The sequence below is a fragment of the Phoca vitulina genome, unplaced genomic scaffold, assembly GCF_004348235.1.
Source record: "Phoca vitulina isolate PV1807 unplaced genomic scaffold, GSC_HSeal_1.0 scaffold13, whole genome shotgun sequence".
Taxonomy (NCBI): Eukaryota; Metazoa; Chordata; class Mammalia; order Carnivora; family Phocidae; genus Phoca; species Phoca vitulina.
This window is the reverse complement of record NW_022589716.1, coordinates 4872208-4894951: the sequence shown is the minus strand read 5'-3', so window position 1 is coordinate 4894951 and position 22744 is coordinate 4872208. Positions and strand designations below refer to the sequence as shown.

Sequence of the window (22744 nt, the reverse complement as noted above, 5' to 3'; positions counted from 1 at the left end):
GAGGTCAGCTGCATTAATGCTCGGGCAAGTGGCAAAAAGCCAGGGTGTTCCGCAGGACAGGAAGTCAGATGCCTCCTCCAGAGGTCAGTTGCATTAATGCTCGGGCAAGTGGCAAAAAGCCAGGGTGGTCTGCAAGATCGTCTGTTGGTCCTCCTTTGAAAATTGCGGCCATTGCTGCCAATGACAGTGACAGTCTCATGGGACAGCCAGTCAATTTGGAAAACTCTGGCTTGGAAAGTCTAAATTAAGTAATTGCCCAAATTCATCTTTTTCTGGGTTTTTCTTTTTCCACACTTCCTTTTTCTTCTTCGTCATTGGTTTCCCTCCAGTTGCATCCGTGGGGCAGCCGTACCTGGATTTCTCATGACTTCCGAAGACGGCCATCCATGTCGGAGCAGAGACCCCTCAGTAGGAGAGAGCCCCCGAGGTTGTCTCCAACAGCATGGATGACAGCTTCACGCTTCCCTCTCTCCTCATGAACGAGACCCACTGCGCCTGGCTGATGCAACCCAAACTCTTCAGGGTCTTCATAAGATCCCGGCGGAATCTCTCACCCACAAAGACATAGAGGATGGGGTTCAGGCAACTATGGAAGAAGGCGATGGTTTGGGTGACCTGGAAGCAGATGTCAATGTTGGTGGAAATGGCACAGTTGGAAATGAACACGGTGTAGGCATCGATGGTCTGCACCAACAAAATGCAGTTGTAGGGGAACTGAGATAGGACAAAGACCGTAAGGACAGTGATGGTCACCTTCAGGGCCTTGTGCTTGGATGACTTCCTGGCTTGTAACAGAGTGTGAATGATGATGGTGTAGCAGCACGCCATGACCACGAAAGGGAGGAAGAAGCCCAGGACGATCTTCAGGGTCAAGACAGTCGACTTCACTGTGGCACTCTGCTCACTAGGGTAAACCATGGTGCAGATGGTGATGTCAGATTGCTCCTTGAGTTGACTGTACAGGATTTCTGGGATGCAGAGTGTGGCCGCCAACACCCAGACAGTGAAGCAGATCATTTTGCTGTACAGGAGTCTTTTCTGCCTCCAGGTCTGCGCTTTCATGGCCTGAGCGATGGCGATGTACCGGTCCACGCTGATGCACATGATCAGCAGCACGCAGCTGTAGAAGTTCATCTTGTACATGCTGTTGACCATGCTGCACAAGAAGGGATGGAATCTCCACTGGTCAGCGGCGGCAATGGCCCAGAAGGGGAGGGTAATGAGAAAGAGAAGGTCGGCAATTGCCAAATTCAAGAGGAACATGTCGGTCATGGTCTTGACTCGTGTGCAGTACCAGTAGACAAGGATGACCAGACTGTTGCCCACGGCGCCCACGATGAACACGAGCCAGTACAAGGGTGGGAGGAAGTGGCTCGCAAACTGCCTGACATTGTTTTTCTTACAGAATAAGTCCGGAAAGTTGTAGTTCACGTAGTCATCCATGGAAGACGTGGAGTGGTAGCTGTAGTCGTCGGATATGTTAGAGATGGGGTTCTGCAAGGAGATACCAGACACCGTTAGGTCAAGGACAATCTTTTGGAGGACTGCAGTGTGGCAGAGGTGTGGACCACATGACCCTCCCCATCCCAAAAGTCTATGACAAGACAGAGACACGTATGCATGGAAAGTAGGCATGTCTTTTTTTTTTTTTAAGATTTTATTTATTTATTTGAGAGACAGAGTGAGACAGAGCAAGAGGGGACAGGGTCAGAGGGAGAAGCAGACCCCCCAGCCGAGCAGGGGACTGCTCACGACCTGAGCCGAAGGCAGTCGCCCAACCAACTGAGCCACCCAGGTGCCCCGAAAGTAGGCATTTCTGAGAGCGTCTGCTTGGATCACCTGGCAGATTTATACGTTCAACGAATGTTTATCGCACACCGAGGCTACGTCAGGTACTGTGTGCGTGCTAAAAATGCAGTAGCAGCTAAGTCAGACAGGGTTCCCCACTCTTGTGGAACCCATCTCCTAGTGGAGGGCACACACAGGCAAACCAACAGTGACAGGACATGTGACAAGTGCTCAGACAGGGTATGACCCCTTTGGGACCAATGATGGGCACAAAACTTTTATCAAACTCTGAATGATTCTGATTTCTCCTCTCTATTCCATACTCCCAAAAGGTTCCTTAGAGGCTCCTTAACTTTTCTGGGTCCAGATTCCTCTGAGTCTTCTGAAAGCTATGTATCCTCTGCTCATGAAACACCAACACACACACACACACACACACACACACACTCACACTCACACACACACACACACACACACACACATTCATGCCCTCTCCCGTGCATGCACATACACAAACACTGGGACAGGCAACATAATTTTCAGGATCCCTTGTTCAAAATTTGTTAAGAATTTCAAGACAGCAGACCATTAAATCAAACAGGTGGCACTTTTAAGTACGGGCCCTGTGCAGCTGTATAAGTCGAACACCCATAGACCATTCTGTGGTTTCTCTGAAGGCTCTGTCCTGTTATGCAAGAAGCCCAACCGATGGGCTCACCAGGGTTTTGTTTTTTTTTTTAAACCACATTATGGATTGTCCCTCACCCTTGTTTGTCTTGATTTCAGAACAGACACACAGGGGGCACCTGGGTGGCTCAGTCGTTAAGCGTCTGCCTTCGGCTCAGGTCATGATCCCAGGGTCCCGGGATCGAGCCCCGCGTCGGGCTCCCTGCTCGGCGGGAAGCCTGCTTCTCCCTCTCCCACTCCCCCTGCTTGTGTTCCCTCTCTGGCTGTGTCTCTCTCTGTCAAATAAATAAATAAAATCTTAAAAAAAAAAAAAAAAAAAAAAAAAAAAGAACAGACATACAGAACCAAGCTCATCTAGTTAAAAATCATAAACACGCTTACCTGTTGATAAAATCTCAAATAGCATTTTCCTCTCACTTCACCACATACCCCAAAGTTCTTCTGGCTTTGTGTGTTTGCAAAGACCTCTGTGCCAGGGCCGATGGCCCCTCTGGGGCACAGCTCAGCTGAGATCTTGCCCCAGGGGGACCGCGCAGAGAAATCCCTCCCCACCGCGGGTTCCTTCCCACACTCCCCAAAACAGGCAAGACGACAGTACGTTTGGAGGAGACTGAGGAGCATGGCTATACTCACTGTGAATTCTGTGGCCATCATGATGGATCAGAGATGCAAGCTTGCTTCTAGAAAGAGAGGACAAAAATCAAAAGGAGGTCTGTCTTACAAAAGAACAGTAATAAACACCTAAAGGTGGAAATTGAATGTTAAATTCATTTGTTCTTATGAAAAGAAAGAATCCCAAGCAAAAGTTAGAGTCCACAGGACACTGATGTCAAGCTGAATATTCTAGATTTCAAAATGATCTTGGTCATTAACAGAGGAATGAGAGAAACCTCTCCTCTGAGAGCCCTTCGGGGCCTCAATGTTTTCCCAGCACGTACTTTTTACATTAGCTCGTTCTCTCTTGACTCAACTTCTCAATCAGAGCTGTTTTGCTAAATGCCCCCACCTTTATTTTATCAACCAGGGGGCTCCTGAAGATCATAGGACAGAGGTTGACTTGAGAACCCTCTGGGCCCAGACTCCACAGGGTAACCAGGTGGCAAGGACATGGGGGGACAAGGGCTGGGTCTCTCTCCCAGAGGGGTTCAGAGCCCCAGCGCCTACCTACAGGCTCCATTTACAAGCCCAGGATAGGAAACTGGGCCCTATTTTCTCTGTCCCCTGACTCCAGCAGGAAAAGGAGGTCCCAGGATTTGTTTAGCAAAGAAGATGAAGTTAGTTCCCTAACACAAAGAGCCTCCAAGCTGACTTAAATAGATCTTGGCTATTGTTTGTATGTGCTTTGAATCTCTGTAAACCCACCCCGACATGACTCAGGGAAAAACGGCTTGCCTCTCTTCAAGGAAGGGTCTCTGCCTGAGCTGGCCATTTTTTTTATACTTTTAGGGAGCATATTCCAAAGAACCACGTCCAGCACCACGCCCTAAATTTCTAGAAGAAAACAATTCCCCTTCATAGATCCAACCTTAACCTTTTGGTTTCCTTTCCATAATACAGCATTGTGACTGAACCTCCTTTTCTGAAAGTACGGCAGTTTTCAGCACCTGATGTGTGGTACAACTACTTTGGAAAACGGTTTGTCGGGTTCTGAAAAAGTTAAACATACACTCAGCCTGTGATCTAACCATCCTGCTCCCATGTACTTACCTAACAAAAACACAAGCATGTGTCCATACAAAGACTGATACACGAATGTTCACAGCAGCTTTATTTAAAGTAGGAGTTACTGGAAACAACCCAAATGTCTGTCAAGTCTTGGGAAGGGATAGGCGAACCGTGGCGTGGCCACACAATGGAATCAGAATGAGCAACAGATACACACAGAGCCACACGGATGACTCTCAAAATAATTATGCTAAGTAAAGAAGCCAGACCAAAGCAGCACATACTGTGTGATTCTACTTACATAAAATTCTAGAAAATGCAAACTAATCTATTGTGAGAGAACGCAGACCAGTGATTTCCTGGTAAGAGAGGGAAAGAGGCAGGGGAGGGTGTGCTGAGGGGGAGGGGGGAGGGGGAGGGGCAGAGGCACACCAGGAAGCCTGGGGGGGTGGGGGTGAAGAATATGCTCGCTCTACTGATCCTGTGAAGGTTTCGTGGGCATATATGTATGTCAGAACTGACATTCTGCACTTTAAAAATGTGCAGTTTCTTTGTAGTTGGACCCCAATAAAGTGGTTCAACTGAAGAAAGGAAAAACAGTGAAATCTCGTGAAAACGTTCTAGTTTTCTTCCTTCCTCAGAGTCCTCTCTGGCCTTTAGCAGGCGAGGAAGAAGGTGGCCAGAACTTGTGCCTTGCGACCTTCTTGCCAGCAACTTCTCAAAAATGCCTGGGGAGTGCCTTGTGCTGGTTATTGGAATTGAGGGCTCAAGATGAACTCGTGTTTTTATTTTTTAGTTTTTTGAAGATTTTTTTAATTTATTTTGAGAGAAAGAGCATGACAGAGAGAGAGAGCATGAGCAGAGGGGAGGGGCAGAGGGAGAGGGAGACGCAGGCTCCCCGCCGAGTAGGGAACCCGATGCGGGGCTCCATCCCAGGACCCCAGGATCATGACCTGAGCCGGAAGGCAGACACTTAATGACTGAGCCACCCAGGCGTCCCTGGACTCATGTTTTTAAAGCTTAGATAGATAGATAGATAGATAGATAGATAGATAGATAGATAATAGACAGACGGACAGATGATTTGTGTGTATATGTACATGTATTGTCTCCTGAAAGGACCCAGAAGAAATGACACAACAGAATAAGCATCCAGTGCCCAGATCTTAGTTTCTAAATACCTTCCTCTACGAAAAGGAAGCAGGACTCTAGAGAAAAGTCTGACTCCGGAGCTGGGGCAGAGAAACTAAGATGAACCTGGAACTGATTGTTTTTTTGTTTGTTTTTTGTTTTTGCATCAGGAAGCAAGTGTTTGAAGGACCATGAGGACTCGTCAAAAGGACGTAGGTGCCAACCTGCTGGGGCTCCCACTAGCCAAATCGGAGGTGATTTGGGCACCAAATTAAGTAATGGTGGCAATCATTCTAGCACATCCAATTACGTGAGGCTCCAGGAATCCATACTGATGCAAATAAATGAGAAAATAAATGAAGAGGCGAGAAAGCTCTTCTTATGGTGCCAGCTACTAGCTACAGAAGGAATCCTAGGATTGGAAACTCACCAATGGATGCTGAAATTAGTGGTGGATGTTTGGGAGCAGGGATGTTGGCCTCATCTCAGAGATTCGCCCCGCCGCCAAATTCCATATCGTCCCATTGACTTTACTGTCCTCTATTTTGTTTCTGAAACATGCTCTTAAAAAATAAATTCTTTTTTCAGCGCGCCTGGGTGGCTCAGTCATTAAGCGTCTGCCTTCAGCTCAGGTCATGATCCTAGGGTGCTGGGATTGAGCCCCGCATCTGGCTCCTTGCTCTGCGGGAAGCCTGCTTCCCCCTCTCCCACTCCCCCTGCTGTGTTCCTGCTCTCGCTATCTCTCTCTCTCTCTGTCAAATAAATAAAATCTTTTTAAAAAATCTTTTTAAAAAAAAAAAAATGCCCAGTTAAACGTGGAAATTCCCAAAGCAGCTCGTGTAATTCTATGACAGCTTGGGGATCAGGGATATAGGTTTTTGAGACATTAGCCAGAAAACACTTCATATATTTCTAGTACCTGGGGCTTCCTTTCTACCTGCATAAAAAGCCTGAATATGAAGAGATAATATCAAAGAAAACAAACTCCCAAGGGAAAAAAGTCATATAAAGAAGAAAGAATGGCTTTTGTTATGGTTAGTTATAGCTAGTTAGTGGGGAGTGTAAATTGCGTGTCCCCACACTCTCCAGCCTTTAAGAGTCAGCAAAAAAAAAAAAATGTCACCTCCTCAGTGAAGCCCTTTGGGGTTTCCCCAGTGCTGGAGACAGGATGGTTAATATTTGCACCCCTCCTGCCCTCTTGCCCTTGCCCTGTGCAAACTTTTCAGAGGATGAAGCTATCTCTGTCAAAATTTACAAAGCACAACAGCTCTGACTCAGCACTTGATCTGCTGGAAACTTGCCCTATTGTTATTCTCACAAAAGAACATAAAGACACACCTTGGGAGATGCATGTGGCAGCATTTTTTCTGCAGAACAAAAAAACTAGAAACAACCTAAATACCCAGCAATTGGTGATATTTTGATACATTCTTCAATAACGCACAAGTAGTCCATAAAGAGAATAAATTAGACCTCACACTGATATAAGGAGGTCACCAAGAGCATCAGGTAGAAACGCAAGGTAGAAGACTTTTTTTTTTTTTTTTTAAATATGTAAAAGTTACACACTTCACTGCTCATCAGTACTGAAACATTTTCTGGAAGGAGATTGAACAATTATGGCCAGTGGAAAGTGAGACTTTCATTTTTTTCCTTTAGGTTTTGTAAACCATTTAAATATTTTACTTTGTGCATGAAATTTTATTTTAAGAACTATCGTAAAAATAACTTGTCAACTTTTTTTTTTTAAAGAAGCCCCAGGGTGCTTCCATTCCCTACACCATACACCTGTTTGCAAAGCTCATCCCCAGAAGGTACTCACAGCCTGCTCCAGGTGGCCTGAAAGGTAGCCAGGACTGGTAATTAAATTCTCTGTGGCTACTTTTTGCGACTTTGAGATCCTACATTAGCTTTTTGTGAAGCTTGTCTTGTTGCTGTTATAAATGTGTGTCTGGCTCATGGAAAATTTAGAGAGAGTCAAAGAGTAAAATCAAAACCTATTCCTCCCTAGACCCACCATCAAAAGACACTGCCGAAGTCCCTCCATCTAGTTCCCCTCCTCCAACAGAATACTCTTGGGAGATTTTATTGCACCAATTGCAAAGTCTCCAAGCTCGCTTTCATTTTCTTCTCGCCCCTGAGAAGGAGGCAAACACCCACACATAACAAAGCATACTGAAAGCAGGCCCCTTTCGGGTCTGCTGGGAGTGCTCCAGTGTCTGGCTCAGCACTGCACCAATCTCTTCTCGCCCGTGTTAGGGTGGCCTCATTATGGGGCTGCAACCGCTCAAATCTGAAAAGCCTGCCCATGTCCCGCAGCATAATGGATGTGGTGAGGGGAAGCACGACGGACCCCCAGCTGTCCCTGGGTCCATCCCTTTCTGCCTATGGGACCTTAGCAAGAAGCGACATGCCCTCACCGAGCCTAGATTTCCTTGGCTTGCAAGGGCTTGTGGCAAGGTCAAGTGCAATGCTCTTTGCAGAATGCAAAGGGCTGTGTGAGAAAGAGGGAACATTCTGCATCCCGCAGCTACTCCTTCAGTGTGTCTTGACACCAGATACACCTGCTTGGCTTAAACACGGTATGAGACATGATCCATGTCCTCAAGAAGCTCACATTCAAGTACAATGGATACGTCATTGCTGCAAATACCAACAATGCTAAATGCTACCAATCGCTTTGGGAATTAAGAGGAGGAAATCATGACTCCAGTGCTAGGGAAACCCAAGAGGGCTTCATTGAGGAGGTGACATTTTTTGCTGACTCTTGAAGGCTGGGGAGGATGGGGAAGTGCAATGAGGGGAGAGAACACTGCTCAAGAGCAGGGAAACGTATCCACAAAGGCATGAAAGCCAGAAAATAGGAGATGTGTATAGGAGCTTTGGTGGTGGTAGAAGGAAGAGAGAGCTGTTAATTTACAAAAAAAAAAAAAAGTACCTCTGAGAAAAGTTAGGCTGGCATCCATTACTATCCAACCATTATTTTTCTGTTCTCCTCTGTCCTTAAGTAATTGACACGAAAATCATCATGGAGGGACGCCTGGCTGGCTAACTCAGTAGAACGTTGGGATGCTTGATCTCTGGGTTGTGAGTTCAAGCCCCATTGTTGGGTGTAGAGTTTACTTTAAAAAAACCTCATCATGGAACCCCAGCCTCCCTGCTCACTGGAGCCGGTGAGCTGGATACAGATACTAATGCGAGTGAGGAATGTGGGTGTTACTTTGATTTTTGTTCACTTTGCTACACTGAGATTGAATCATCTCTTGCATTTTTTTGGTAGCTCTGCTTTTTTTTAACACGGCCTGAAAGCAGGGTCTCTGAGCTGTCTAGCTGTCTAGCAGGGTGCAAGCCTGGGTCGGGCGCCCGCCCCCTGCCCCGCAGTAGCCTGTGAGTGGGGAGTCCTGGTGAGGGGCTTCAGAGCAGACAGACAGATATGGAGAAAAGAGATGTCCAGCTCCAGGGGCTTGTTCAGCAGAGGGAGGAGGAGACGGGCTCCGGCAGGCTGGTGGCCGCCCCCCATGTCCAGCTCCGGGCTCGGCGACAGCTCGCCTGTCGCACTGGTCAGCTACAGAGCCTCGGCTGACGGGAAACTGCAGAGGGTACGCGTGTTGGAAAAGACAAAGCCGTAGTCACTGAGGAGTCCTTGAAAATAAAGGAGCTTTGCTGTTTTCTGATTATAAAGGAGATTTTGTACATTTCATATTGCACAAAAATAACAACAACAACAACCCCAGAGCAAATCAATACGATGACGACAATTAAAACTGCTCAAACAACCCTTTCTTGGGTTGGCTATTGGTCACTTTCTGAGATGCATCCTTTTAGACGTTTTCTCTGCAACATAACCTCACACACACAGTTAATGGGAAGGGAATCGGACTGCACAAATCTTTATCGATCCGGCTTTCTAGTTAACGTTCTTTCCCAGCCCACTTTTGCGGATTAACGTGGAGCTCTCGTCAGACTGGATAGCTGTGGGGTATTCCATTGTCTGGTTATGTCACAGTTCACTTAACCAGTCACCTCTCGGTGCAAAGTTTGCTTGCTTCCAATTTCTCACTGCTACAGAGAATGCTGCCCCGGGCATCCTGTCCATGGGGCAGTCTCTCAGACCCAAGGCCCTCCTGGGGGCTTCACTCTCCTAGTGCTGACCACCTTCTTGTCACCTGTCCCGAGTGCCTGCTTCTCCCTCCTGTAAGGAACAAATCACAGAACAGACTGCCTTGAACCTTTACTTCACATATGTGGGTGGGAGGGTGTCTTATTACTCATCCTAGGAAGCCTGGGCAAGCCACTACCTGATTCACCTTTGCCTCCCTGGAAGCTTCTAGCAAAGCCCCTGGTGCTCATGACCACTGGACAAATGAGCAAAAGCCTGGGTTTTAGAAGCCATCAAAGCAATGCACAGCGAGGGCACAGGAGACCCTGGGACACGAGGATGAGAAGGGTGATACTCACTGTGGAGCGCAGCAGGAGAGGGTCCAGGAGAAGGTGGCCCCACCAGCTGTGTGTGGGAGGAAGGCTGGTCTGCTCTCTGCCTGGGATGAGGGGCAAGGCTTCTATGCGCTCTGTGCAGACGACATCGGCAAAAACACTCTAAAGGAAGTCAGGCCACCCCTGCCTGCGTTGTCACTGGGGGGGTGGCCCTGGAGGGTGGGGATGGGGAGTCACCAGCTGCAGCTCCAGCAATCAGCAGAGTTGATGATTTGCAACCAGAAGTGAAAAACCAAGAACCACTGGGTTAAGGGAAACCATCTTCCCTGAAGACTCGTCTACAGCCGGGAGAGGCTCAGAACAATGTCTTTTCCTAGACAGCACAGCTACTTACAGGGAAATTGGGCGGGGGGGGCGGGGAGGAAGAGAGGCTGTTGAGAGCGCTCAGCTTTGCCAGCTTGCTAAGGTCTCCCCCAGGTCTGGCTGGACTTGCAGGGGCCCAGCGCCCCCAGCACTGTCCGTCACCGTGTCACCCTCTTTGGCCTTGGCAGCTTTGCCCAGACCCGTAGAGCCCTCCCACCTGAGGCAGACACAGTCGCTACTGGCCACGGGGCCCTTTTCAAATCCAAACTGATTGAAATGTAGCTAGTTCCTTGGTCACGGCATCCATGTTGCCAGTGCTCAGTGGCCCCACGGAGGTGGGTGGCTTCTGCAGCAGACGGCACAGATCTCTGAAAATCCGACTGAAGGGCGCTGCTTTAGAAAGTCACGCGTGTGATGTCTAGGAAGCCAGGGAGCGTTGGAGGGTCACAGACACCTTAAAGTTGGGGTCAGATACAGTAAGCTTTCATTTTGACGTGACCACTATCCATCCGATACACGGACACCGACAGCACGTTTCATCTGGTTAATGATGGCTGTTTCAATGACATTTTTGTAAAAGCCCAAACGTATGAGATATTATGTTCTTAATGAAGCCCACAGATGAAGGTCTGCAGCCCACGGCTCTGGTAGGGCCTTCGATCACGACATAATTGCACCCCTCCCGGGTCCCAGGGTCAGGTGCTGCGCTGGCGATGGAGGGGCGTGTAAGGGCATAACCCTGGAATAGAAGTTGCAGCCCATACCCTCTGCTGCCTGTAACAGAGAAAAAGACCCAAGTCAGTTCCTTGTCATTACGACGAAGACCTCTCTTTTATCTTTGTTCTGGGGGAAAAATCACAGCTACACCCTTGTGGAGACCGGTTTCCTCTCTTCGGGGCATTCGTCGCCCCATGGACTCCCCGGGGCGGCAGAGTGTGGCCCTCCGCAGACCCTCGGCCCATCTGTCACCGTCCGTTCACGCAGAGCACAGTGATGCCTCAGATGCGGTTCCGTTTACTCTCTCCATGGGAAAGGCCGACGAGCAGCACGTACGAGAGCTACCGACCGTGAGCAGTAAGAATGAAAGCACCCGTTGATTCAGCAGAGCCTTGAGGGAACCATGACTTCCCTGCTCTCGGCCCAGAGTCGTTGAGTATTGTGTCTAAAACGGTCCCCCAGCCAAGGGCTCTGGCCTTTCACTTCTCCCTCTGCATTTGCGATTCTGGACAGAGAAAAGAAGGCGCAATAGAGAGGAGAAATGCTCCCTGAACTGGTTTTGGGCCGTTCCTCGGTCCGGGGGAGCAGAGTGCTTGCTTCTCCCCCGGGGGGCTGGCCCGGGGGCCTGGGAGTGCTTTCAGGAGGCTGAGACACGTGCTATGGGTGCAGGAACCCCCTGGCTGGGAAGATGCTGTCCTTCCACGTCCTCAGGACTCAAGCCATTTCTTCACCAGGTAAGGGCATCCCAGGGAGACACTGAGGGTTGGGGTGAGGCTGGTGGGAGGAAGGGAAGTCGGGGAGGGGGTCAGGGAAGACGAGAAGGATAAATGTGCTGTCATGGGGTGATTGCTTCCGTTGTGTGGTCCCTCGTAGTCCAGGCGAGGTAGGGAAGCTCAGGCAGCACCAAGTTCTAGAAGGGCTGCTTTAGAACACCCAAGCCCCCTCCCCAGGGATGCAGAGAGGAGGCTGGAGGCTGGGGAGGCAGGGAGACATGAAGAGGAAAAAGAGAGAACTGATTTCTCCAAGGAGCCAAGACCAATGTGATTCCTTTTGCTGTCGTCCAGTGTAGGTTCGTTCCTCGTGGGGAGGACCCCCGACTTCTGTCCCCTCGCCGTGTTTCTCCATGTGCAGGTGGAATTCAGAGCTGGGTGTTTATGAGGTTGCAGGTGTCCTTGGACAGAGGGCATTTCTCTTTTTGTGTTCTTACCCTGTCAAAGGAGAGTTCTAGAGGGCAGGGCAGTACGTGCGTGTCCCCTGGTCCCAGGGCCAGCTGAGGGAGTACCTGGGGGAATGGATGCCGGAGCCCACAAGATCTGCTGCCTGCAACAGAGGAAAGACCCGCATACCTAGTTGCAGGGGCCAACAGGAGCACCACGTCTGGGTTCCCTCCTGCTTGTCCCCCACCTTCCACGTGTCTAACACTGTCTCTGGCAGAGAGGAAATGCGCTTTGCTTGCATCCTCTGCTTCCCAGATTCTCCGTATTTAAACTAGAGTCGTAATCCTGCCTCCTTCCAGAACCTTCCATACAGAGTGGGACAGTCATATTCCAAAGGCACGGTGGGGTCTTTGGAAGAAGCCACGCTAGATCTCTACTCTTCATCAATTAAGGAAGGCCTTACTAACTTGGGGAGCCCAAAGCATCTTGAAGGGGTTCACAGCAGTTTGGTGGTGAGGGTCTGATCATTGCAGGTACAAGGAGTCCCAGGGCAAACTTCCGAGGGAAAAAATTGGTGAGGACCCCTCTTTGTCCACTAACTCCACGAGGACAGGGACCGTGGGTTGCAGCCCAGCAGCACATTCTAGGCGCTTACAAATAGTTTTTTGACTACATTAATGGAAAAGATACACCTCCTGTAAGTGCTGGGGGTTCAGGATAGAGCCATCCGACAATAGAGCTTTCTAGGGTGGGGGACATGTTCTCTATCTGTAGGTTCAATGGGCAGCCGCCAGCCACAGGTGGCTGATGAGGACCTAAACTGTAGCTAGTGTGACTGAGAAACTGATGTATTGTATTTATTGTCTTGCAACTGGTTTCAATTCACACGTAAATAACTACAGGCGGCTAGTGGCCACCACAGTGGGCAGCACAGGTCTACGCTGCTGCTAGTATCTGTACCTCAGGACGGCTCATTCTGCTACAAGCCAGGGGCAAAGCCACTCTCCTCTCCTGGAGCTCAGAGGGGCTTGAAAGGGGACGGGGGGGGGGGTCCCTCCTGCCACAGTAGGCTTAAAGCCGGCACTGTTTTTCCAGGATACCTGTAGATTCTTTTTTTTTTTAAGATTTTATTTATTCATTTGAGACACAGAGGTACAGAGAGAGAGAGAGAGAGAGCATGAGCAGGGAGAGAGGCAGAGGGAGAAGCAGGCTCCCCGCTGAGCCAAGAGCCCGATGTGGGGCTCGATCCCAGGACCCTGGGATCATGACCTGAGCCGAAGGCAGACGCTTAACCATCTGAGCCACCCAGGCGCCCCGATACCTGTAGATTCTTTACGTTGCTCATATTTGGAGAGAGAGGGAGAGAGATGGAGGGAAGGAGAGAGGGAGGGAAGGAGTGGGGGGTCCACACCACACAGCAGCAGAAGCAATGAGAGGGATGGGAGAGATGTGGGACCCAGAGGAGCCGGCAAATGATGGGCTCTTGCAGGAGCCCGGGGAGCAAGATCATTCGGAGGCTCTGGAGACACGTGGGTACCTTCCATAGAGACAGCGAGGGAGAGGAAATGTTGGTTTCAGCAGATAGGGATGCATGGGGCGTCAGATGTCAGTGGCACAAGTACAGAAGCTCAGGGCAGGTCAAGGGTTCTCGGTGCACCTGCCAAGCTCTTGCAGGACACAAGCGACGTAGAAGAGAAAGAAATGTCATCCACACCTCCTGAGATCCGGTGCTCATAGCACGTGGATCGTGAGACTAGCTGCGGGCTTGGCGATTTTATTTGCCCCATCTATGAATGATAAAAGGGGCCCCTCCCGCCCTGCCCGCTTTGTCTCACTGGAAGATCTCACGGCAATCCTTCATTCAACATGGATTGGTCCAGTTCCTACAACTTGCCAGCCCTGATCTCAGAGGTAGGGATGGAGCAGGAAACAAGACAGATAATATTAAATAAAAATGCAGAGAATTAAAGCAGAGAGAGGTGACGGAGTGGCTGACAAACAGACTCCTTCACACCAGGTGGCTAGGAAGGGCTCACTAAGGAGGCGACATTTTTTTCTTTTTTAAAAGATTTGATTTATTTATTTGAGAGAGAGAGATTACACACACAAGCAGTGGGGAGGGGCAGAGGTCAAAGGAGAGGGAGAAGCAGACTCCCCTGAGGAGCAGGGAGCCCGATGTGGGGCTCGATCCCGGGACCCTGGGATCATGACCTGAGCCGAAGGCAGACTCTTAACCGACTGAGCCACCCAGGCGCCCAAGAGGTGACATTTAAGACCTGAATCCCAGGACCTTCCCACGAAGGTGAAGCTTGGGATGACCATTCCCAGCAGCGGGAACAGGTGTCAGGAAGAGCCTGATGTGTCCAAAGATGAGAGGACGGAGCCACTGGGGGACAGAGAGGTGTGGGGGGGGCAGCCAGAGAAACAGGAAGGGCCCAATCTGTGGGGACTCGAGGCCAGAGGCTGTCGTTTTGATCTGATGCCAGGTGTGATGGAAAGTCCCAGGTTCCACTTCTAATAGATCATGGGCTGCCGTGTGGGAAACTTCAGGAGAAACAGTAAAACCAGGTTTCTGGGCAGGCTTTCAGCACGAGCTCCTACCGACCAGAAGCCTTAGAGCTTCCCCTTCACTGGGCCACCGCAGGAACCCGCTCTGCCACCACTGTCCCTTCTCCCACTTCCCCCACTGGGAGGCATGGGGTGAATTCAGAGCACTCACCTCCTCCCTCCCTCCTCCCTCCCTCCCCCCCATACCCCAGATGGAAGGAGGGCCCCTGCTAACTGCTGGGGAATCTTTGTAGTGAACGATGACAACTGACAACGATAAAGCCAGATGCGCTGACAGGCTTTTTTTTTTTTTTTAATATATAAAAAGACCATTTTTACAGTGGTTTTAGGTACAGAGAGTTCCCACATATCCTCAGTTGCCACATAGGAGCAACACCCCCACCCCCCACCCCGCCAAGATCAGAAGCCTGCACCGGAGGATACATTTGCTACAATCAATGAACCTACATGGACACATCCTTACCCCACAAAGTCCACAGTTTACCTTAGGGTTCACTCCTGGTGTTGTACTCACTATGGGTTTGGACAAACGCAGACTGTAAAGACATGAACCCGAATCATCATCCTACAGAATCATTTCATCGCCCTAAAAATCCTCTCTGCTCCACCCCCCTTCATCCCTCCCTCCCCCACCCCCAACCCCAGGCAACCGTTGACTTTTTGTTGTTTCCATAGTTTGCCTTTTGGGTTGGAACCCTACTGGGTGTAGACTTTTCAGACTGGCTTCTCTCACTTAATAAAATACATTGACGTTTCCTTCCTGCCTTTTCGTAGCTCGTTGGCTCCTTTTTTTTTTTTTTTTTTAGCACTGAAAACTGTTCCACCGTCTGGATGGACCACAGCTTATTTATCCATTCACCTACTAAAGGACATCTTGGTTGCTTCCAAGTTTGGGCTTATGAATGAAGCTGTTATAAACGTCCATGTGCAGGTTTTTATGTGGACATAAGTTTTCAGCTCCTTTGGGCAAATACCAAGGAACTCGATCACTACATTGGGTGGTAAGAGTATGTTTAGTTTTTCTTTTAAGAAAGCACCAAACTGGGGCGCCTGGGTGGCTCAGTCATTAAGCGTCTGCCTTCAGCTCAGGACATGATCCCAGCATCCTGGGATCAAGCCCCACTTCGGGCTCCCTGCTCTGGGGGAAGCCTGCTTCTCCCTCTCCCACTCCCCCTGCTTGTGTTCCCTCTCTCGCTGTGTCTCTCTCTGTCAAATAAATAAAATCTTTAAAAAAAAGAAAAGAAAAGAAAGCACCAAACTGTCTTCCAGAGCGGCCGTACCATTTTGCATTCCCACCGGCACTGAATGGGTGGTCCTGTTGCCCCGCATACTCACCAGCAGCTGGTGCGGTCCATGTTCCAGATTTTGGCCGTTCTCCTAGGTGTGTAGTAATACCCTGTCATCTGAATTTGCATTTCCCTGTTGACATATGACATGGAGCATCTTCTCATATGATTATCTGTCATCCATAGATCTTCTTTAGTGAGATGTCTGTTAAGGCCTGTGGCCCCTTTTTAAATCAAGTTGTTTTCTTATTGGTGAGTTTTAAGAGTTCCGTGTATATTTGGGGGTCATAGTCCTTTACGAGATGTGTCTTTGGCAAATATCTTCTCCCAGTTTGGCTTATTTTGGCTATCTTTCCCAGTTTGGCAATTTTAGTGGAGTCCAGTTCTTCAATGATGTCTTTCATGGGTTGCACCTTGGTGTTGTGTCTAAAAAGTCATCACCATGCCCCAGGTCACCTGGGCTTCCTCTTGCGTTGTCTTCTAGGAGTTTTACAATTTTGCATTTTACATTTCGATCTGTGGTCCATCTTGAGTTAATTTTTGTAAAAGGTGCAAGGTCTGTGTCTAGACTCATTCACTCGTCTTTTTTTTTCGCATGTGGGATGCCCAGTTGTTCCAGCACTATTTGTAGGAAAGACTATCTCTGCTCCGTTGTATCTCCTTTGCCAAAGATCAGTTGACTGTATTTATGGGGGTCGATCACCGGGCTCTCTATTCTGTTCCATTGATCTGTTTGCATATTCTTTTCCCCAATACCACACTGTCTTGATTACTGACAGGCTTTATACACTTGGGTGCTTTTTGGTGACGCTAAAAATCAGACCATTAAACTTTTCACTCTTTTTTTTTTCCTGTAAAAAATGTAAATAAAAATGGGCCCCCATCCCACAGCCTCATCCTGTCCCTTGTCCTCCCCACAATGTTGACCCTCGCCCTGTCCCTGACCCCATGCCACACTGATACGTGATAATTTTTTCAAAAGCTGAATGTTCAAAATGGCTGGTGTTTTTAAAAAGTCAGAAAATTTCCACAGCATTAAAATAGCTGTGTCAAAATGTCCTCAGTTTCAAAATGGCCACATCAAAACAACCACATCAAAGGAGCAGGTCCCTACAATGGAGCCCAAAGTAGAGCTTCTTGGGGGTGGGGGAGGGGCAGTTGACCCCGAGGCCCCCGGGCTCCTGTTTTCTTCTCAGCCACACGCCTGCCAAGCACACCGTTGCTGACTGAGCTTCTACCTGCTGGATGCAGGGAATCACGAATTAAGACGCCATCCTGGGCCTCAGATTGCTCACAGGGTTTTGTCTAAGAAATAGTCATCCAGTTTTCAGTATTAACCACATTTAGAAAAATATGCCCCAGAACAACATAGTTGAGTCCCATGGCCCAAGGTGTGAGTAGGTATTCAAGCAAAAGGTGAAACTGTTTGCAAAACAGGCAAAGCAGCATATTGAAGGTTCTGAGGAGTCCTGCAGGAGAGAAGGTTGTGAGGAGTCCCTCAGGAAACAAGGTTCTGAGGAGTCCTGCAGGAGAGAAATTTCTGAGACGTCCTGCAGGAGAGAAGGTTGTGAGGAGTCCTGCAGGAGAGAAGGTTGTGAGGAGTCCTGCAGGAGAGAAGGTTGTGAGGGGTCCTGCAGGAGAGAAGGTTCTGAGAAGTGCTGCAGGAGAGAAGGTTGTGAGGAGTCCGGAAGGAGAGAAGGTTCTGAGGAGTCCTGCAGGAGAGAAGGTTGTGAGGAGTCCTGCAGGAGACAATGTTCTGAGAGGTCCTGCAGGAGAGAAGGTTCTGAGGGGTCCTGCAGGAGAGAAGGTTCTGAGGGGTCCTGCAGGAGAGAAGGTTCTGAGGAGTACTGAGGGAGAGAAGGTTCTGAGGGGTCCTACAGGAGAGAAATTTGCTTGATATTTTTTAAACATAGAATTTGTTTTTCCATGGTGTTGAGCATTTTATTCAATATATCTCAAGCTGCAGGAGTTTGGGGCCCCTCTTCTTGTCCCCTTCTCTGACACGTATTGATGAAGACTTTCCTCCCTATATTCCAAATGACATAAGAGGGAGACGTCCGCTGTCCTGCATCCAGGGAGCTCTGAAGAGAGGCTGCGGGGAAATAGGTCCCCTTCTACTCCTCAGTCCCGCCATTACCTCTGAGATGACCCATTTTCCTTCCTGTTGCCCTCAGAGATTTCACTCATTTCTCTTTCCTTTTCGAGGCTCCTACTACCTATCCAATTTCTCGAACTCTTCCCCCACCTCTGGGGATGGCCAAGAAAGAGAGTGAAAGGTCCCCACTCAGCAGAACGTGCTGGGGTGACAGCCGCTTACTGTGTGTCCCAGGCAAGTACTTTCCTTATCTGTAAAATGTGGCGATAGCAGCCCCTTGGAGGGTTGCTGTCAGGGCAAAAAGAGCTAACATGGGCAAGAACCATGCCAGGACCTGGTACCTGGCCCTAGCTCATGAGCAATGCTTGCTGTCGGAGGGTGTCATCACAGTGTTACGGTTATATCTGGGTCTGTCCGATGCTACACTTACTGCATGGTCTGTGTCCCAGAGCCTCAGTTTACTCTTTTGTATGGTTGCCTGGCATTCTGCAGGTGTCAAAGCAACAGTGCTCGTCCTTCTTCTGTTAAAAGACTTCATTTCTGGGGCGGCTGGGTGGCTCAGTCTTTAAGCATCTGCCTTCAGCTCAGGTTATGATCCCGGGGTCCTGGGATCGAGCCCCGCATCGGGCTCCCTGCTCAGCAAGAAGCCTGCTTCTCCCTCCCCCACTTCCCCTGCTTGTGTTCCCTCTGTCACTGTGTCTCTCTCTGTCAAATAAATAAATGAAATCTTAAAAAAAAAAAAAAAAAGACTTCATTTCTCAACACTACAGAGAAATCCGATCAATGACAATGCAAGAACATCACCCCAATTCAATGGAATTAGCAGGTTTGCTTGCTTTGCTCTCTCACCCTGGGTTCCCCTTCCCCCACACACACCCTTTCACCTATTGTGCCCCACCCCCCCCCCCCCCCCCGGCAACCATCAATTTGTTCTCTGTACTTATGGGTCTATTTCTGCTTTTTGTTTGTTTCTTTGTCTGGCTCCCTCTTTCCAACAACCTTTCTTCTTATGGTTCCAAAGTCTCTCAGGGCTTTCTCGGGACTTTCTCTCTTGTTCCTCAGGGAGAGTAGCTCAGGCTTCCTCCTGACAGTGATCCTCAATCTTCTCCAGGGAAAGAGAAAATAAATAAATGTCCTGAGCACCTAGTTTGTGCAGGAGCTTTACAAACATCATCCCATTAAGTACCATAATAATTCTACAAGACAGAGTGTGTGCTTTTTAAGGAAGCAGAGTCTTTGAGCAGCTAGCTGAATTTCCTGAGAAGTGCTCTGAAGGAAATAAACCAGGTGTACCAGTTGGCTATTGCTGCTTAACAAACCACTCCACAATGATTATTATTTAGCTCCTGATTCTATAAGTTGCAGTTTAAACTGGGCTCAGCTGGGCAGTTCTGGTCTCAACTAACCTCAGCTGACCTCAGCTGGGGCTGCTCATATATCTGTGTCCACTAACAAGTTGACCAGGGCTGGCTGTGCACTACAGTCTTCGTGCTCACCCATGTGGTCCCCCATCCTCCGGCCGGCTAGCCTGGGTCTGGACACATGCTGATGATAAGGTCCTAACAGAGAGAGTAGACATGCACAAGGCCTCTCGAGGTCTGAGTTCAGAACTGGCCATGGCCACTTCTGTCCACGTCCTAATGGTCAAAGTAAGTCATAAGTTTAGCCCAGATTTAAGCAATGGGGAAATAGACTCCACCTCTCCATGGGGAGAGCTGCCAAGTCCACTTCAAAGGGTATGGATAAATGGAGACTATTAATTGGGGACACCAGGTGGTGACATTTATGCTGAAGTATGGAAAGAAGAGCCATTCCAAGACACAGGGAGGAGCTTCCTTTAAGAAGAAGTTATTATAAAAGATACAGTCCCTATCACCAAATGTCCATATCCCGCACATGGACCTATTGGCTGGACATATATTAAATGAAGGATTTAACAGCGGACACACAGGTGAATAGCATGGCATAAACACAGCATCAACATGCTCACCCCTTCACCTCCCTGCACCACCACATGGCTGCTGAAAGCCTGAAGGTTTTCCGGTGGCTGTTATTTTCATGAATTAGTTTTGGTTCCATAGAGAAAGATGTCTCTTAAAAAAGGGACGTGGAGGAGAGGAGGAAGCAAAAGGTGTCTTCATGAAGAACGAAGACAGGGGAAAATGGTAACAAGAAAGGGGGAGGAGCCAGAAGGAGAGGGTAAGAAACAACCCTGATGTGCAATAAGCCATTGGTAAATTCTTATAGCCATCACTCTCTATTGCATGAGATAGAGCAAATACCAAGTAATTAACATAAGACAGAATAAGAAAACATCAGGAGGTATACACATGTATGTATATACACAGTATGTATACAAATATACTAGTGTGTGTGTGCCTGAGCACATACACATGCAGATGCACAATGGAGGACTAAGGGAGATACAGAAAAGCAGAGAGAGACATCTCTACTGATGGGGGTAAAGAAGCTAAATGGCTTTGGAAGGTTGTGTTACAATTGAGCAATGATTTGCACGTAAGAGATTGTAGGATAAGGGCTGATTTTCTAGGAGGAGCGAATGGCTTGAGGGCTGCTCAGAGGCAGAAACGGTTTGTTTTTGGATTTGGCAAAGAATTAAAGTGAGTGGAGGTAGGGAAGTCTTCCAGAGAAAAGGGGACTTCATAGAATATCTGCTATGGTGAGCTTTTGGAGGAGAAACAGGATTATTATGAGCAAGACGTTGTTAAGAAGAAAAGAAAAACAATTTAAAACTCTGGGTAAAACAAAAGGCTTTGTAAGAAATGAACTGCAATGACAGTTCACTATACTTGGCTCTTCACTAAACAACTTTACATTGTCACTGTAGTATAAACATGGTTTATTAATATTGATAAAAATACTGACTAAAAGTATATCATAAAGATGGAAAGATAAATAAGGCTTTAGGTATAGGAAGGAAATCCTCATCTATTACAGCAAGAAGCATATGAATAATGTCTAAAATTGATTACCAAAACACAGAATTAAAAGAATGATTTAAAACCTTCCAATACAAAGTCTGGCCCACAGACCAACATTAGCATAACCTGGGAAATGGTTAGAAATGTAGGATCTCTGGCCCTGCCCCAGAGCCACTGAGTCAAACTGGCATTTAAAAGGTTCCCATGGGATTTGTGCACCCAGAAAAGTTTGAGAAGCACAGAAATGTTTGTTTGGGGGACTAGGACGGGAAGCCAGGAAAAAAGGAACAAAGAATAGGAGTCTCTTGTTTTTAGGCTTCAAAGAATGACTTGACCTTTATTTAGCCACATGCGTAGTATTTATTACTTTAATTTTATGGGATTTTAATGGTTAAAATAATAAATACCTGGGTGGAATGTGGTCTCTTTCTCACTCGTATTTTATTCTCCATCCCAGCTTAATCTAATCCTGGCCCTGGCCCTCAGTTTTGACTAGGGTGATCCTTCTAAGACATCACAGCTCCGCAGTCAGTACCACCAAGGACTCGAGCCTCCCTTGCCTTTAGAAGCTCATCAGGCAGACCTGGTCCCTCATCTGCCATCTGCAGACTTTGCTGTAGAGCATTTGCGTCCATGGACCTTTCTCCTCTGACTTCCCTCCCCCAGCAGCCGAAGGAGAGATCACAGACACAACCATCTAAAACACCTACCCGGCATCTGTTTTCTCCCTGATTAAAGGTTTCCCTGGCAACTTGTCTCTAGCCCAGTGGTTGTCAAAGGGTGTTCCCCAGACCACCAGCAGCAGCGCCCAGACATTTGTTAAAGCTATGGGGGCACATCACACCCGCCGAACCAGAAACTGTAGGGACGGGTCCAGCAATCTGTGCTCCCCGACCTGTCCAGCGGGGTCCTGCTGCTTGCCAAGCTGTCCCCTGCCCCTTCTTGGGTCCGTTTGCTGCAAACTTCGCCTGGGCTTCCTTTTATCTCGCTAGCCACTTCCACAAAGGCTGGAAACACTACTTCTCCCAAGCCTGTTTTGAAAAATGGCTGGAGCCTCACCCCTCGAGAGTCTTTTTGAACGATACATAAAACAGAGGGCTAAAGGGATTCTGTCACACATCCCCAGCGCTCTACTCCACACCACACCCATCTTCGGAGATGATCTTTAAATTTGCTCCTGGGCCTCATCCACACACACCCATCAGAACCGACTACAGAGAGGACAGCTCCCCTGCCCCCTTCCTCCTCAGCCCCTCTGCACCCCCTAAGTGCCCTGCTTTCTCAAGCACCCAGACTTTAGCTTTCACCCAGGAAGATGCCTTGTGGAGATAAGTTCCCTTGCGGTTGAGGGTAAGTCAAGAAGCCCGGGCTGCCACTCCCCGTTGTCATCTGGCACTCCTCTGTCTCTGTCACTACCATGGGCGATGAGCCTCTCAGATAACCCCAGCTGGGGGCCACAGACTGACGTCACTTCCTTAGGTGGGCAACTGGTGGGCACGAGCCCAGATCCCAAGCTACCGGTAGCGAAAAGATTTCTACGGAAAGGAGCCAAAGGAACCGGCCCTGGGATTGCAAAGTGAGCCTTCGGTGGAACACGAAAGCCACATTTCAGCTGTTGGCTGAAAATTGCCCTTCTTGTTATTAAGCGTCTGATAGAACGACCTTACTTTTCTTTGTCTTTCATCTTTGCCGTTGCAATCTTTGGGGGCTTCACTCCGTTTTTACTAAACATGTGTGGGTGTTGAAGTCACGCTATGGAAAAAAACACAGACACAGACACACACCACAGGCTTTTTTTCCCCCTCCGTTCCTATGCAAGCAGATGCTTTTATGACTTTCTGAAAGAGAGAAAACTGTCTGTCACCACTTGCTTTCTGCAATATCTCTTCGGAAAGGAGCGTTGCTCCCACA

At 48.6% G+C, this 22744-nt stretch overlaps 1 protein-coding gene across 1 annotated transcript; it reads right to left on the bottom strand.

The window, feature by feature from the left end:
* Positions 1–345: 345 nt before the first annotated feature.
* On the bottom strand, positions 346–9777 carry CCR9 (C-C motif chemokine receptor 9). The gene is made up of 3 exons (XM_032412279.1): positions 9730–9777; positions 3109–3155; positions 346–1494 (listed from the first exon to the last, which is right to left on the bottom strand). The coding sequence occupies exons 2-3, from the start codon at positions 3127–3129 to the stop codon at positions 406–408; spliced, it is 1110 nt and encodes a 369-aa protein (XP_032268170.1). The 5' UTR covers positions 3130–3155; positions 9730–9777; the 3' UTR covers positions 346–405.
* Positions 9778–22744: the final 12967 nt, after the last annotated feature.

Bases quoted from the DNA above. Each gene is read 5' to 3' on its own strand.
- CCR9 (XM_032412279.1), bottom strand. From the start codon at position 3,129: ATGATGGCCACAGAATTCACA. The intron at 1,495-3,108 runs GTGAGTATAGCC...ATCTCCTTGCAG, and splicing joins TGATGGCCACAGAATTCACA to AACCCCATCTCTAACATATC.